We start from the raw sequence: 15,818 nt of genomic DNA on the forward strand, positions 1-15,818 counted from the left end.
CGCTCTTCTCACTTGCATAAAATAGGCCACATCAGCCTAAGCAGCCGTTGGGAAAGCATCTTAATGAGAATTTATTGCTCGACGCACACGCGTACATACTAGCCAGAAACCAAATACTGAAATGGCAAACACCAGAAATCAAATAAATTTATCTGCTAGCTTCTTTACGGTGCAACCGTATTGTTAGCGAACCCCCCCTCCATCACGCACACCGGCAAAACCCATCAGCTGCACAGACAGGGTAACACGAACACCCATGCAACTGCTGCTCATCCACAGGTAATCCTGCCTCCATTAAGCTGACGTAACGATTAATCGGCAAGATTTCATTTCCACCCTATTCAGCACTTCTGACTCCTGTGCTACCAGGAAGGCACCCCGGATTTGCAGTGCATTCCGGAACCCGGGAGAACCGGCAACCACGCAATCTATTTCGTAACGGACTCGCAGGCCGGAGGACTAAAGGTAACATGGAATCTCCTTCTTCTCCAGACAAAGCTCAGAGGGAAGGGACCCAGCGGCACCCACCCGAGGGACCGGACTCCGGAACCGACGGAACGTGCACACGCACCAGTGCAATACTTCTTGCAACTCCGATTGGCGTGACTCAAGTTCAGAACAACTTAGCAACAACCAAAGCCTACAGGCAGGACTGGATAAGCTTGCCACCATTACCTCAAACCACCAAGTTCCTATCTCGAGTTATTTCCATGGTCACTTCTTTCAAGAAAACAAAAACAATGGGAGAGTTAGCACAGAAAGGAATTATTTCTTATTTGCACGCAAAGATAAGCAAACGCACAGAAGCAGAAAGGCTATTTTCCTCCAAAGAGCAACACCAAGTGCGACTGCAGGGTAGTGCTGAAATAAACAGTAATGTTCGTTTAACTTTGCGACAACATCCCAGCTACGTGCTGTTAGATTCTGGTACAAGATCATTACAGCCTTTCCTCAGCTCTGCAAAAACCATCTTTCGATGGCCCGGGATAACAAATGGCAGCCGTGATAAACACAGCAAGAAGTTAGCCTTTGCAATGAGATGCAACTGGTAAGGGCTAAAAGGATGACATATAGCTCACGTCAGGACATTTGTGCTGAAGTACTCGGGAACTAATGGCAATAATTTCTCAAGTCCACGCTGAATTAATAGCGTGCAAATTCATTCAGCCTGTAATCATCTGGATACATAAAACTTTATTTATTAAACTGTATGTCGCTTCTTCAACTAAATAAATTTTAAAAAAGCCCCAAGCTATCACCCATCAGCTTGCACAGGAGGGCGGCCGCCATTTGTTTCTGAAGTACTGAAGGCAACTATGTGTTGAGCGGTCACAATGTTCGCTGGCATGCGTATTCCTCGATAAGCAGCTCTCACATTAGAGGAGCCTTTTTCTCCTAACATATATGTAAGCTTCCTCATTATTATTTCCCTTACCCTGTAGAAAAAAGAGGCGTGACTAGTCATCTGCGGCAAGGCGTTTAGTTACCCGAGGCGATGGCTGAAACACATGCTCAAATTGAGGTATCCGGAGAATAAACTTGGGCACAAAGTCTTTGGCTGTGCCAAAAGAGGCAGTTCAAAGCCACCTCCGTCCTGTTTCAAGACAGACCAACAACACTGACGCCGCCTGGATGCTTCACCAATTCTACTTAAAAAAAAAAAAAAAAGCTGAACCAAGTTCTGACAGGAGCTCAAGAAAGTGACATTTGAACCTGAAGGTAACCCCCATCAAGACAAACCTTTAAGCTTTGGGAGGGAGATGCAGGCCTCACCATTTCTTTTACTAACAAACTATGAGCGATTAAAGTATTTTGGTTTATTGACAAGCAAATTTCATCCTCTCAACAATTCTTCCGTAGAACAATTCATCCATGACTAAACGCACACAGACATCAAGCTCTAGTTTTACATAAATCTCCAACAGCGTGGCTTGTTCTTAAATCCACGTGTCTTCGACTCGTGTCCAAGTCGCTGATCAGATCTGAAGATACCACTTAAACGGAAAATAAAATTGGGCAAAATGCTCTTGCACATCAGAAAGATGCTCCCCACACAGCAAGCACACAAAGCAAAGCCACGAGGGACACGGTGCCACTTCCCACACCACAGGAGCCGAGGGGGAACAGAAGGGAAGGGGAGAGCAGCTTTCACCACCTCGGACAGGTTTCTCCTAAATTATCACTTTTAAACTGCGTTTCCTACTGTAGACAAGCAGCTAATGCCTTAAAGAGCGTGCTCGCTGCTGCGATCCGTAAGCGTGGCTCTGAGATCCCACTACCGCAACACGTTGCGTGAGCAGCCGCACCTTGAAAAGAGCTGAAGAACCGAGCGGCAGCTAACAGTCCAGCCGGCCCAAGCCAGGGCACCCCTAACGCAGCCCTGCAAAGGCTGGCGGGTACTCCGTGGTGAACTAAAATAAGCATCGACTGAAATGAAAAAACACTGAACGAGCAATCGGAAGTCCCAAACGAGCCAGTTCAGTACTGAAACCACCTTCTCTCTTTCGCGCTCTGGGCGGCGAGCGCCAGATCAGCCTCGATCTGCAGTAACGGCCAGCAAACCTCTATCATCTACCAGAATCCCTTTACTTCGTGATCTCCTTCACCTAATCCGCTACAACCTGAACTGGCCGAGCCCCAAGGCACAGCATGCAGGTCTTTCCAAGCAAGCTGTCCTGCAGGGTTAGGTGGTTTGGTTTTTTTTTTTTTTTTTGAGAGGAGCTTAATAGCACGCCAGGGACCATCCTCTGGGCAGTTAAGCTGCACCATCCAAAAGAGCTAACACCCATCCGAAGAGCAATAACAATAGCGAAGAGCAATAACAATAGCGACTGTACCCAACAGCACCACCCTTTCTGGGGAAGCCACTGCAGCTCTTTCTTTCTCTCCCTCTGTCACCATCTGATGCCAGGTTCGGTGCCTTTCTTCTGGTGTCTCATCAGATATACCTATTAGTCTGACATATTGGTCTTTTCGCATGTTCCTTGAGTTGCAACGTAGTTCTTTATTTGTCAAATGCTCTCAAAAGAAATGACATCCAGTGTCACAACTGCTACAGTAAGAAGGAAGACTCAAATTCAACGCTGTGCGTTAAGATGCTGTGTTTCCTCAGCGTATTTTCAGCACTGTAAAATATTCTTCAAGTGTGATAGCAGACGTATCATTTGAAACCTCAGTTCCATAAAGAAAAAACATTTTATTCAGAAGGACACCAGCGGATAAGTGGACTGGATGGTCAGCTCATTCCGTTTTGTCTTCAGTTTAAGCTAGCTATCACAGAAAAGATTTTATTCTGCTAATGAAAAATACCATATGATAGAGATCACAATTCCACGCGGCGAGCCCACATCTGCCCATGAGAACACGACAAGAACATTCCACATGGTAAACCAAGATCACGTCTCTTACACCCAAGCTACCAGAGTCCCCAGCAAGAAGGGATCCTTAAGAAGGAAGAGTCTTTCCTAGGGCAGGTATGGCCCTGCAGGCATGCTTACAATCACAATGCACACAGCATGCCTCGTTACTGATAAATTAACTCCAGAAGCCAAAGCAATACCCGTTTGTCAGGAACACCACCTTCTCAGAATGCAAGCTGACAAACCCTATACCCACTCCCCGTGCTATGATAATGCGCCTATAGCACCTTCAGGAACTCGGGTATACGTAGCGGTGGGTGCTCCCTATTAAGTCACGTGAAGTCTGCCACACAGCACTGAGTAGGACGGCACGGCCTACGCTGCAGAGCGACCATTTCTTCTAAGTTGGTCACCGATCGTTGTTCTGCTACTGCTCCTTAATTAAAAGTGTCCGTAGAAGAAACGAAAAAAAAAACCCCTGAGACAGCAGAGAGTGCTTTATACAAAAAATAAATGCTTACTAAGAGAGGATATCTTTCCCGTCGTATTCCTCCATCCCATTACAGACCAAAGAATACGGTGCTGGCTTTAAACATACAGATTGCGGATAAGTAGTCTACCTGCACAAGAACCGAGCAAGGAACAAAATAACTTATCCTATTTCTCAACGGTTCAAAAATACCTTGGGTATCTTTACCGTTCTTTCTGCAGCAAAGCAGAACACTTGCGCACCGAACCTGAAACGCCTAGAACATAGAGAGGGTTTGGGAATTGCCAAACCCACACGGAAGGCCACAAGAACAAAACCTGCACGACTGACCGAGCCCTTCTGGTTGAAATCAAACCAGAATCTCCGATTCTGTCATTCTGCACTGCGTTAGTTCTTTTGTGCAGCGGTGCTTGGCAGAAAGCTCAAGATCCAGGGTCGCCCAACTACCCAAGGGATTGAAAAGCTTTGTCGTGGGGCTGCTGCTGTGCGCCCACGCTGGCACTGCAATGACCTCTACTTTAGCCCTCCGAGGTGAAGGGGAGCAGAGCCTGAGAACGCACCGAGCTCAGCTCAGAAGACGAACAGGAGAAGCTCAGCGAAGATCTACTCAAGGCATCCAGATCTGCAGCATAAAAGGCGCTCGCAACAACTTCAGCCATATTACGTGTGAAAACAGAGCAGCTCAGGTTGTGATGGGGAAAGGGGAAGCGCAGAACGGCGAGCTCCGCAGAGCGGGGAGAGCTCTTCCAGCCAGCGATGCCATCGCAGCACCGATTCGCAAGGGAAAAGGAGGGCTGGCCGGGCCGGGAAGCCGGGGTGGCTTCCGCAGCACAGCCGGGGCCGGGGAAGCGGCATCCTGCACATGCCCGAGCCCAGACACCTCCAGCGGCCCCCGGCAGGCAGTGCGGGAGGCAAGGCGGGGAAAGGCGGGCGCAGGGCCGAACGCCGCAGCGAGCACCAGCAGCGCAGGGCCCGGGGCGCTACGCCGGCCAGCGCCGGCCGAGGGGGCGCTTCTCCCCCGGCCCCCCCGCGCCGCCCGGGGCGAGGCGGAAGCGCGATCGCCGGCAGGCGACACGCCGCCAAGGTGACGGCGAACAAAAGCCCCGGCCCGGCGCTGCCGCCGCCGCCGCCCCCGCGCCGCACCGGGCCGGGAGCCGGGCCGGGAGCCAGCAGCCGGGCCCGGCCGCGCCGAGGCGGGGCGGGCGGCGAAGGGCAAAGCCGGGCCCCGCGGCGCTGCCGCCCGGCGCGCGACGCTCCCCTCAGCCCCGCGCGCGCCGCGACCGTTAAACGGCCATCACCCCCCCCCCCCCCCGCCCCTCAGCGCGGCGGGGCCTACCCCCGCTCCCCCGCCGCTCACCCAGGGAAAAAGGCTCGGTGCGCGGGGCCGGGGCGCGTCCCCCCCAGGACCTGCTCGGTGTCGGGCGCGGCGAGCGTGTCCCTCGGCGTGTCCCGCGGCGGGGGCAGGGCGGGGCGGCCGGCGAGACCGGGGCGCGGCGGCGGCGGCGGCAGCGGCAGCGATGTCACGGCCGGGCGGGGGAGGGGCGGCCGGGGCGCCCGCGCGCGCGTGCCTGTGCGTGCCTGCGTGCGCGCCTGCGCGGCGGGAGGGGGCGGGCGGGGCGGGGCGGGGGCGGGCGCGCCTGCGCCTGCGCCGCCCGCGCGGTCTGCGCGCTGCCCGCGCCGGGCGGGGCGGGGCGGGGCGGGGCTCCCCACCGGGCGCTCTCCGCCAATCGCCGCCGCCCCTCCGCCGTGACGTCTGCCGGAGCGCCCGCCTCCCGCCGGGCGGGGCCAGCGGCTTTTAACGGGCGCGGGGCAGCGCCTCACGGCCGCCGGGCGGGCGGCGGGCGCGGTGTCGCGGCGGGGGACGGGCGGCAGCGGTGTCCCGCACCGGGCGGGGACGGCGCGGGGACGGGGGGCCCCGCGCTCCCGGTTTGTCGCAGGCCCGTTCAGGGCCCCGCACCGCCGGAGAGAGGCGCGTGGGGCCGGGTGTCACCGCGCTGGCGCCGGGGCGCGGGGGCCCGTGGGGGCGGCGTGGCCGGGGCGCTGGGCGCGGGTCGGCCCGCGCTTACCGGGGGTTCTCTCCTGGCCCCTCTCCAGCGCGGCTGCGTCTCGGCGAGCCCCACCTCGCCTCCGGGGGAGGGCCCCCATCAGCCTGCGGGACAGCGGGGATCTCCGGGCGGAGCTCCCCCGTTCCTGGCTCACTCAAAAGAGCCCCTCACTGAAACGGGTATTTTAATTATGCCGAGATATAAAATAATCCATGCCTGTGGGTAAATACCCAATAATTCCTTCCCGGCGTGACAAAAGCTGGACCATGGAGTGTGGTATGTTTGCCTGTTCCACGTGTGAGAGGGCGCTGGCTTGTCCTCTGACACCTGCAGAGCTGGGGCTGTTGGGGTGTGGATGCTTTTAGCTGTTGGGGCACATCAAATGGAATTCCTCAGAAAGAAACCCCTTTTTTTCCCTAAGGCTGTGTATGTAAGGATGGAAACGTTGAAATAAAGAACTATGTTTTGCTGGAGAATCTGGTTTTGGTTGGTTTTATTTGTGGTGAGAGCCAGTATCTCTTTCTGCCTGGCTTGAGCATTTCTGAGGAGTTCTGGTGCGTGTCTGCCGCTGGCCCAGGAAGGTAAGTACCTTGCCCCATCCCTGTGGGGAAGGGGGGATCCTTTCTGCACCTTTATGGTATCCAAAACCCTTTTAGTTAGGAGAAGGATTTACTTAAAAAAAATAAAAGCACCAAACCTGTTTCTCTGTTATTGGGCAATGAAGAGTAAGAGCATCCCAGGAGTTTACAGACGGGGACAGTGGCTCAGCTCTGTTGGGCCAGCTCGCCGCTGGGAAGGGGAAGCGGGCGCACGGTGTCAGCGGTGCAGAGCCCCCCAGCTCAGCCTCGCCCCCTGGGTACACCCCGCTGCGCTGCCTTGCAGGGAGGACGGAGCAAAGCCTGCGTTAGGTGTGTGCTGTGAGCGCACGCTGGTGCTGTCCTGCTGTGGCTCGTGAAAGCTGCTGGCATGGCTGTGTTTGCTGCAAGGCACCTGGTTATTTGGAGAGTGAACCTTGCTGTGGGTTTTGTTGTTGCTCAGCAAGGCAGAAATTCTCTGTTCCCTAAGCTGCGTGGTGTTGATGCAGGGATAAAACAAGGTCAGTGGAAAAAGGACAAGCATGGCCAGCCATGGGGTTTGGGTAGGTTCCCAGCAGAGCCTTGGGCTGGCTGAGTTGCAGAGCAAGTCTGGGATTTCTTGCCCATTATGGCAGATCAGGCTGGGGAAAAGGCAGCTGCTTAGGAAAGGTGTTTCCCTCAGAGAGAGGGAATGCAGGGCAGGTGAGAGATCAGTTGCAGGGGGGTGAGTGTGAAGTGTTGCAGGAATGAGATGTGATTGCTCTGCATCATCTCTTTGTGAGGTTGAGGTGTTTGCTGCACCTAAAAACCTGTGTAGGTTCTTCAGGACTGGAGGTGCTCAGGGCTTTTTTTTTTTTTGATGTTACAAGAGATGCAGTTAGAAATGAACAAAACTGCCTGTTTTGTAATGATTGCTGCGACATCTTTTCAGACAAAAGCTTTCATTTTTGATGTCCGTCTTTAAATGGGGGAGGAAGATATTAGTTTTAGATTATGGAAAGAGTAAATGTTTAGTTTCAACTACATATGGTAATGAAAAATGTTGATTTCATTCTTTAGTTGATGGGGAAAATAAAATGCCTAAAGCTCTTAATTAAAGTTGTGGTGTCAGAAGGGTTTTTTCCCTGGAATGAACTAACTAGTTTAAGTCCCAAGTACAATGATCAGTTCCGTTCTCTGTAAATTAGCTATCATTCTATAAAATCTGCAGTAATTAGATAAGCAGAGAAAACAAGCTACTACCAAACCAAAAATCCTGTTGGTAACCATCCAGAGGGCTGCATCAGGGTGGGAGCTGAAGTGCAGGTGCGGTGCCTGAAGGGTCTGGAGTGCTGGTTCTTGGCTCTTGTTCCTCAGCAGGAAGGCAGAAAGTGCTGCAGCAGCATCCGAGGAGGGGACATTCAGCATCTGAAAGAAATGTGACTATTGAGTGCTCTTCTCTGAGACTGAACCATCATTGGTATCTGGTAAGCTGCTATCTCTCACTGAGCTGATCCCATTCCAAAAAGATGCGTCACAGTAATTCTATTCTAGCTAGGAGTTTGTATCCTGTTTTCCTTTTCCATCATAAGCAAACAGAATTTATGAATTCCAAGCCTTAATGCTAGTCTTGGGATTGCTCTGGACACACAGACCCCTGAGATGCCAGGGGGAACTGCGTTAGCCGTGTGTGCTGGGTTCAGTTTTTGGGCAGGTTAATGCCCCTGGCCCCTGTGGGCCTGTTTATTCTGAGCAAATAAGTAACAAACCCCTCTGTTACTGACATGGTGTTCCGAGCTGCTGCTTACTTGATTTCTTACTTTCTAGTGAAAATCAGAGGTAGAGTGTGGGTAGCAGATGATAATGGCGAGAAGCATTATCAGCTGGGGTGAATCTGGGAGCGAAGGCTGAGCTTCCTCCGAGTGTCCCACCGCGATTTAAAAGCCGAATGCGGCCGGTTATGGCGGGCGGCAGCGTTTTGAGCCGTTTTTACCGCCGGCGGGGAGGCGACGCGGCGGTGGGGACGGGGGCAGGCGGGGCCGAGCGCCGCAGAGCCGGCGGCTCCCGGGAGCGGGGGCCGGGCCCGCGGGGGGGCCGGGCCCGGGGCAGCGGCGCCGCCCGCCCGCCCGCCGCCGGCCACGTCGGCGCCACGTCTCGGCGCAGGCGCGGCGGCCGCTTCCGTGGCGGGGGCGGCGGCGGCGGGGGGTGCGGGCGCGGCGGTGCGGGGCGAGCGGGGCGGCGGCGCCGAGCCCGGCCGAGCCCAGCCGCCATGAACTTCTTGCGGGGCGTCATGGGCGGCCCCAGCGCCGGGCCGCAGCCCTCCGGCGCCGAGACGGTGAGCGGGGCGGGCGGCGGGGCCTAGCCGCGGCCGCGGGGCTGCGCCGGGAGCCGGGGCCCTGCCGGCGGCTTCCCTTCGGCGGGCCGGGGCCGGCGGCGCCCGTCCCCCCGGTGCTGGGTGGGAGCGGCGGGGGCCGGGAAGGGAAGGGAAGGCTTCGTGCGTTCCTGGCGGCGCGGCTGCCCTGACAGCGGCGGGGCCGGGCGGTCCGGCTGCACCGCGCCTGCCCGGAGAGCCGGGGCGGCGGAGCCCGGGGCGGCGGAGCCCGGGGCGGCCCTGCCGTGCCGCTGCCGGCAGCGGGCTGCGCGCCGCGGGGCGCGTTGGGCCCCGGCGTGGCCCGGGCACGCTGCCTCCCATCGCCCGCCTCTGTCCGTTTCCAGATCCAGAAGCTGTGTGACCGAGTAGCTTCTTCCACGTTATTGGATGACCGGAGGGATGCCGTACGTGCTCTGAAATCGTTATCCAAGGTAAGTACCAACGTCCTGAAGGGTTTTAACAGTTTTGCTTAAAAAGCTTTGTTTGGACTTTGCGCTAGAGCATTAACTCTTCCTTTTTCCTCGGCACAGAAATACCGGTTGGAGGTAGGCATACACGCCATGGAACACCTCATCCACGTCCTTCAGACAGACCGGTAAGCACGGGGCCGACGTCTGGCGGCCGCCCCAGCCGAGGACCCGACCCTCCTCTGCCGCTGAAACCAACGAGTACAGGCTCGGTTCTCTGTACTGGTACAGCTAGGCGGGGAGCCGGGTTTCCAGCAACTCTTCTGGCACCGTGGCTTTTTACCAACACGGACTCAAACAGAGCGTGTTCAGAGGTGGAGAGAATTTTAGGAACTTGGGTGAGAGGGATGGAAAGACCGACTGTAGAGTGAAGGTGGTACCAAAGTGTATCTGAATGCGTCCCGGCGGTCACTTTCCACTGCTGTGGAAAGGTAAATCCAAAGTTACAATGTCAGTTAAATACCGTGTTTGAAATAACTCAAATCAACCTGTTAGTGGGCAAAAGGGGAATTAGGCAGAAAGAAGAGGAAACGAATGAAGTCAGCACATGTGTGTTTGCTCAGATGTCTGTCATCAGATGAACTGGTAGAATAATTCTGTCACGGGGAGTAATGCGGGCATTTATATTGAAGGGTTCACGTAAATCGGGAGAGCCGGACTCCACGGCTGCTGCTAAGACAGATGACGCTAGTCTAAATACTTCATGTGGACTAGAATGCAGTATTTATGCAATCCAGCATTTAAAATTTCTCCGCTATCCATCTCTTTCTGCAATGGATTGCATTGCTGTACTTGATAGTACCCACGTGGTGTAACTTGGAACTGTTTGCAGTGCTCTGGTTTGGGCCTCAGATACTGCGCGTTCTTGGTGCTTAGGCTGGTGAGTGTGTTGTGACAGTCTTTCGGTCTGGATTTGAACATAAAGCTGGTAAATATATAGCAAAAAACCCCCCGTCATACTGGCATATGTGGAAGACTTAGATGTGCATATGTGGGAAGCAGGAGCGTGTCTTCTAATGTCAAGACAAAGGAGAATGAGGACAGCAGCAGTTCAGCGTCTAGAAGGAGGTATCTTGCTCCGCTTATGTATGTAGGACAAGAAACCCTTCGGTGCTCAACCGAAGGCTGCTGGTGGCCTTCCTTGCCTGGCCAGTTACGCCGGCTGGGAAGAAGGTGTGGGGCTGGTGTCGAGGTGAGGCCCTGTTATTGCCATGCCGTTGGCTGGGTAGTTAAAAATGAATGTCTGGCTTGCACGCAGCTTGTATGATGCAAACGGTAAAGGGGAAGCTTATAGGAGTAACTGTCCCTGACACGGAGGAGAAGCCCTTCAAAAAATTGGGTCAAGGAGCCTGCTTTCATCCACTTATCTGCTCTTGAGGCCAGATTTGAACTTTGAAGGGAGGCGGGGCTCTACTGATCTCCTCTCCTTTGAGATGCTAACCCCAACCCTTCAGGGCAGGAACTAGAGAGCTTTTCTGTGCGTTTTGGGCTCCGGTGGTTGTCCCTTTGGAATTTCTGTGTGCTGGGGCTCTGTGTAGATGTCTTGTGTGACTCAGGCTGCAGTTCAAAAAACAGTAAATGCATCCTTCTGGTTTTTGGCTTTTCAGCTGAAGAAAATGCTGTCTTCCACAAAATGCTGATAGACTGATTTCCTATTGCGTGTTTTATGGTGGACCAGCCCGTCAGCTGGCCTAAATGTTGAATGCTGTGGTACCTGTGAGAGAGGTCTAGTTGTAGCCCCTGTGTCTGATCAGTTCAGGCATGTGTTCCAGGGGGTGCGAGTCGACCTTTCGGTGTCTGCGATTGCAGAGGTGGGGCTTTGGGGACTCTTTCAGGTGCAGGAATACAAATGACAGCCAGCTCACCTGAATAACTGGTTGATAAATGAGTCGCAGGCTCAGCTGTCCCCGAGCACACTGAACCGAGAGGACGGTGGTCTGACAGAGGACAGCGCTGTTGTGCTGTCACCTCTGCTGCAGTGTGTGCCCGTAGGTTTGATCTTTGGACCTTTCCAGCGTCCGCTTGAGGTGCCCTGAAGCTTTCTGCTCGTTGCCTCTCCCGGTCCCCCTCTATGTTTCTGCCTTGCAGCTGCTTAAGGTTATTTTTGAGAAGCAGCAGTGCAACTTCAGAGCAGACAGAAGTGAAAGGTTAACTCAGGTTGTCTTCTCGCATGTGAGTGACTCACGTGCGTTGGTCCTGTGCACTGACTGTGTGGATGTGCGTTTTAAGATTACAGAAGGTCTAATTTGATGAGAAATATGGAAGGCCCAGGAAAACAGTATGCTGAAGTCAAAATAGTGACCTGTGTTTTCCGCTGCTTTAGGGAAGTATGCTTTTTCAGTGATCATTAGCTTGGCGTGAAGATTGGTGACTGAGATCCTGAGGTGAAGCTTTTTGGCCATGAAGCTGCTGATGGGTTGTTATCTTACTGAGTGGAGATGTTACACACCTGTCTGCCTGTTGTCTCGTTGTATGCCTGTAGTTGCTGTGTTTTGTGTGCATCAGAATGGGAACTTAATCCATGGGATTCCCCTCTTAGATCCCAGTTGAGTAGAAGCAGGGCTGGGGCGGTGTCAGGCGAGGCTTAATCTGCTCTCCAGCCTTTTTTTGCAGGGATGGGGTGTTTGGGTGGAAGGAATTAGGCAGCAGCAGGCCTGGGGCTCTGAACTCACTGCGCTCGCATGGAATGGATAGCTGGTGTACGAGTGCTGTAACGTGAGAGCAGCGACAAGTGCAGACACGTGTTCCGATGACGTGCTTACCAAAAATTCACGGAAGAGTTCAGGACGCACGGCTGTTTGATCTTCGGCAGCCCTTGTCTTGCTGGAATATGTAATAGCAATACGAAAAACTGAAACAACTTTGCTGCTTAGAGATGATTGTTTCCTAATGCAAATAAGCTCACTGTGAGATAAGTATCTAATCGAAAAGTCACGTGGCTTTAAGACCTTCTCAGCCAATATGATAGCACAGCTCTTTTCTGAGAATTACGTTAACTATTATTGATGTCGCCCTTGAGTAAAAAAAGTAGCTGTCTTTCATCTCCGGCGTGCCTCCTGATTTTGGTGAATCAATTGTTCCTTCTCTTGGAATTTGAAGTGATAAGCACAAGTACGCCATCAGCTCTGTAGCAGGAGTCCTTTCATTCCTTCCATTTGCAGCCTCGCTGCTGAGCTCATCATTTACTTCCCTTTGTAGTGAATCGCACTTTGCTTTAGCTCTTTGCGTTACAAGGCATGCTGATATCTTTTTAACTCTGAAGTTGTTAGTACGAGGTGAGGAGCATTTCTAGCTTCATCTCATAAGTTTAGTCAGGAAAAGGGCCTGGTTTGCATGGCTGCGCTGACACGGTGAGCGCTTCTTGTGTCCTGGTCTCATTTTTGTCCTCAGATCTTATACTGTTGGTTAGAATTATTTACAGCCTTTATCCTGGAAGAGAAATACACCGCTTCTGTCTCTTAAACGAACTCTTCGTTCCCCTTGTTGTATGGTTTGCTTGTAGATTGCCTTAAGCTCTGCTTAAAACTCCTAAACACGCGAGTGTCCTGATGCCATGTGTTTATTTTGTAATGTGAAGTAGGAACTGTGATCTACGGGAGGACTTTTCCTGACTTGCTGTCTAGATGTTGCCACATCCCAGCAGGGCTTATTTTGAAAGAAATTTGGCATGGACTGTAGATCGGGCCGGTACCACGTAACTGTTGGTGTGGGAGAAGGCACCAGAGCGAGAAGTCAACTTGATCTTTAGCTGCTTTGGTGCTGCTTATGTAACAAGGTTTCTAAATTTCAGCGTGGCAATTTTAATGTTTTGAAACCTGATACGCACCTAATAGAAAGAATTCTTTTTTATTTTTTTTCCTTAAGGCACAAACTTCAGTTATTTATGTGCTACTAGTTCCAAATTTTCGACTTGTAATATGCTTCTCATTAAAACTTCTCTAAGAGGTAATATAAATGGCATTACCCTTTTGATAGTTTTTCCACGAGTTGAGTTTTTAGGGGTAACAAAATGCCCTCCTTTCTAGGCCTGCTGTGACTGATGACATGATAGAAAGGCTCTGCTTTTCCATGCTTTTCTTGACGGTATAGATGGTGCTTGTCTCTGTTCTGACAGTGAAATGCCGTAGTTCTAGAAGAAGAACTAGAAGCCTTTTTGAGGCACCCTACGCGGACAGGACAATACATGGGTGCCGTCACTTCCGTACGATCCTTCTCTGCTATTGTTTGGGAATTCACGGAGTGCTGCGCTGACGTCTTGGTCGAGTGCCACATAAAAGCAGAACTAGCAGAGGGAAGATGCCTGAGGTGGCTTATGCTGGATAGCTGCAATGCATAAGGGACGCATCTTTTATGGATGCGTGAGAGACGGGAAGTCTGTTTCTTGACTGATTTTCACTACAGAGCAAAAGCTACACAGCTTCAGTCTGACCAGAATAATCAATAAAAGGTTGTATGTGGTGAGCAGCAGATGGTAGCAAGGCAGTGAACAGCACAGACAGGATGCTGCTGTCCTCATTTTGTGATGTGTTTATCTTTGGACAAGAGAAACAAGGCCTGCTTTTACCACATCTGCATAAAATTTGCTGCTTCTTTTGTAGCTGCTGTGATTTCCTGAACAAGGGAAAGGAAAAGCAAGGCTCCGGCTAGGGTTGGTTGTTTAGGTTTTGGGGGTTTTTTATTTATTTTTAAGTCTCCAGGAAATAATGTCTATGTGTTTCTCAGGTGTGGAATTGTTTCAGTCACATGAAAAGGAAACCATAGGCTTTGTAGTGTTGTGTTGAAGAACTAAAATTACAATAAAGGGAAAACATAAGCAGGCTGGAAATCTGACTGTACCTGCTGGATGAGACTGTTTACATGGACTAAAAGATTCCTTTACTTGCTTTGACTAACAGTTTGGCAGAGGAGGAGATAGTTGTTTATTTTGTTTTGTTTTTTTTTTTCCCTCCCCCTTTTGTTGCCATTACAGCCCAGCTTAAAAGCAGGTGGTGTAAGTTGAGTGACGCATTGGGGAAACATGCATGTGTCCTGGGAGGACATCAGCAGGAGAAGGATTCAATTCAAAACCCAATGTGAAAGGACAAAGTACACTGACACCTGATTATTTCTAGCTTTTGATTTAGCGTGAGAGTTTAGAAAGGGAGGTGAGGTGTCACTTTGACAGCTCGCTAAAGGCCTTGCTGTAGTGATACAAGGAATGTGAGTATGGGATTGCTCCATTTGGTCTTCTCAGAGCCGGTGGATCACTGTGAGGCATCTCTAGTTTCCTTGGTTGCAACAACTGCTATAGGTCTGTCATCTTTAATTAGTGGTTTAGCAGAGGTAGCTGGCCTCAATTAAGGCTTGGCTTGTAAGATTGCTGCTTAGGGTGTTTTTTAGGCCTCTGCTCTGAACCGGCCTAGTAGCTTCTTAAAATGCAAACCGATCTTTGGTGTGGAGGCCTTACTTTGTATGCCTTAGAGATTGGTGAAAGCAAATACTTCAAAGTTTGAATGAGAGGTCTTGTTTTGACAGCGTGCTCTTCTGATGCTTGGGCAAGACGTGAAAATAGCTGTGAGGCGTGTCCTCCTGCGCTCCGAGGTGCCTTCCTTTGTGATGTTAGGTTTTGGTTTCCTTTGTTTTTTCACCAGCTGTCCTTTCATACATTTCTGGTTTATGAGCAACAAAGCGAGCAGCAAAAACGGTTACATTCCCACCACCCCCAAACTCTTGCACTTGTATCTTTGTTGTAGCGTAGGGTTTACCGATTGTTCGGTCTTTGTAACGCAGAAGGAACAGGTCTCCCTTAAAGCAGGGCTTATTAAGAGAAGAGTCTTGGTGTAGGCAGGTGAACTAATGCTTTGGGGTTAGACTGGCTGCCCAGCAGCTCCCTGGGGATGCTCAGAGTTCAAAAACCCTTAATAACCGGGTGTAGTCCGAGTTGGTGACACAGAGGCTGGCCCGTTTGGGAGAATCCGCGGCCGCTGTCATCGCGTTCACGTGGAGCGCAAGCTTTTGGCCCCGGGTTCTTGCTGACGGGGTAGCGGGGAGGGTCTCTCCTGGCACGGTGCTGAAGCTTGGCTGTGGCTTCCTTGGGTGCCTTCTTGGGAAGGGGTCTGAGTCCCTCCCAGAGATGTCTCCTGGTGTACTTGAGGAGCAGGTTGGAAGGAGTGACTCGGGAAAGGGAAGACGTGCTTACAGCGAAGCTCCCTGTGGTCCCCTCGTGTCACCAGACTTTCTGGATGTGGTCACCTGAGGGAATGGAACTGGGAAAAGGAGTTTGACTCCTTTCAGGGACTGGACAGCTCACGGTTATATGGTGTTACAAAGAGTCTGTCAACATCAGTCCTTGTCACTGAATGTAATGCTGCAGAGGGAACTGCCTCTGCAGAAAAACAATGTTGTAAGAGTAGTTGGAAATAAGTCATTAAAGAAAAGTGGTTCTTTCATTTGCAGTTCAGATTCTGAAATAATTGGCTATGCCTTGGACACTCTCTACAATGTAATATCGAATGACCTAGAAGAGGAGGAGCAAGGTAAGCGCTTAGTAGTA

At 52.0% G+C, this 15,818-nt stretch overlaps 2 protein-coding genes across 12 annotated transcripts in view; one reads left to right on the plus strand and one right to left on the minus strand.

Annotated features, from left to right (window-relative positions):
* The window catches only part of G3BP2 (G3BP stress granule assembly factor 2), a 37,400-nt gene extending 32,058 nt beyond the window's left edge, over positions 1 to 5,342 (minus strand). For 7 of the 9 annotated variants that reach the window (XR_014228645.1, XR_014228646.1, XR_014228647.1 and 4 more), the window contains exon 1: positions 5,207 to 5,290. The gene's annotated coding sequence lies outside the window, so the exon portion shown is untranslated. Of the gene's footprint in view, positions 1 to 5,206 lie in introns of all 9 variants that reach the window. The other 2 variants (XM_082316264.1, XM_082316265.1) reach the window with 2 other exon arrangements.
* Positions 5,343 to 8,664: 3,322 nt separating this feature from the next.
* USO1 (USO1 vesicle transport factor) overlaps positions 8,665 to 15,818 on the plus strand; it is a 36,064-nt gene continuing 28,910 nt past the window's right edge. For all 3 annotated transcript variants that reach the window (XM_082316054.1, XM_082316056.1, XM_082316055.1), the window contains exons 1-4: positions 8,665 to 8,783; positions 9,164 to 9,250; positions 9,350 to 9,414; positions 15,722 to 15,801. In XM_082316054.1, coding sequence (XP_082172180.1) covers positions 8,718 to 8,783; positions 9,164 to 9,250; positions 9,350 to 9,414; positions 15,722 to 15,801 — 298 coding nt within the window. In that variant the 5' untranslated portion in view covers positions 8,665 to 8,717. The remainder of the gene's footprint in view (positions 8,784 to 9,163; positions 9,251 to 9,349; positions 9,415 to 15,721; positions 15,802 to 15,818) is intronic.

Source organism: Platalea leucorodia, assembly GCF_965183815.1.
Source record: "Platalea leucorodia genome assembly, chromosome: 6".
In the NCBI taxonomy this organism is placed as follows: domain Eukaryota; kingdom Metazoa; phylum Chordata; class Aves; order Pelecaniformes; family Threskiornithidae; genus Platalea; species Platalea leucorodia.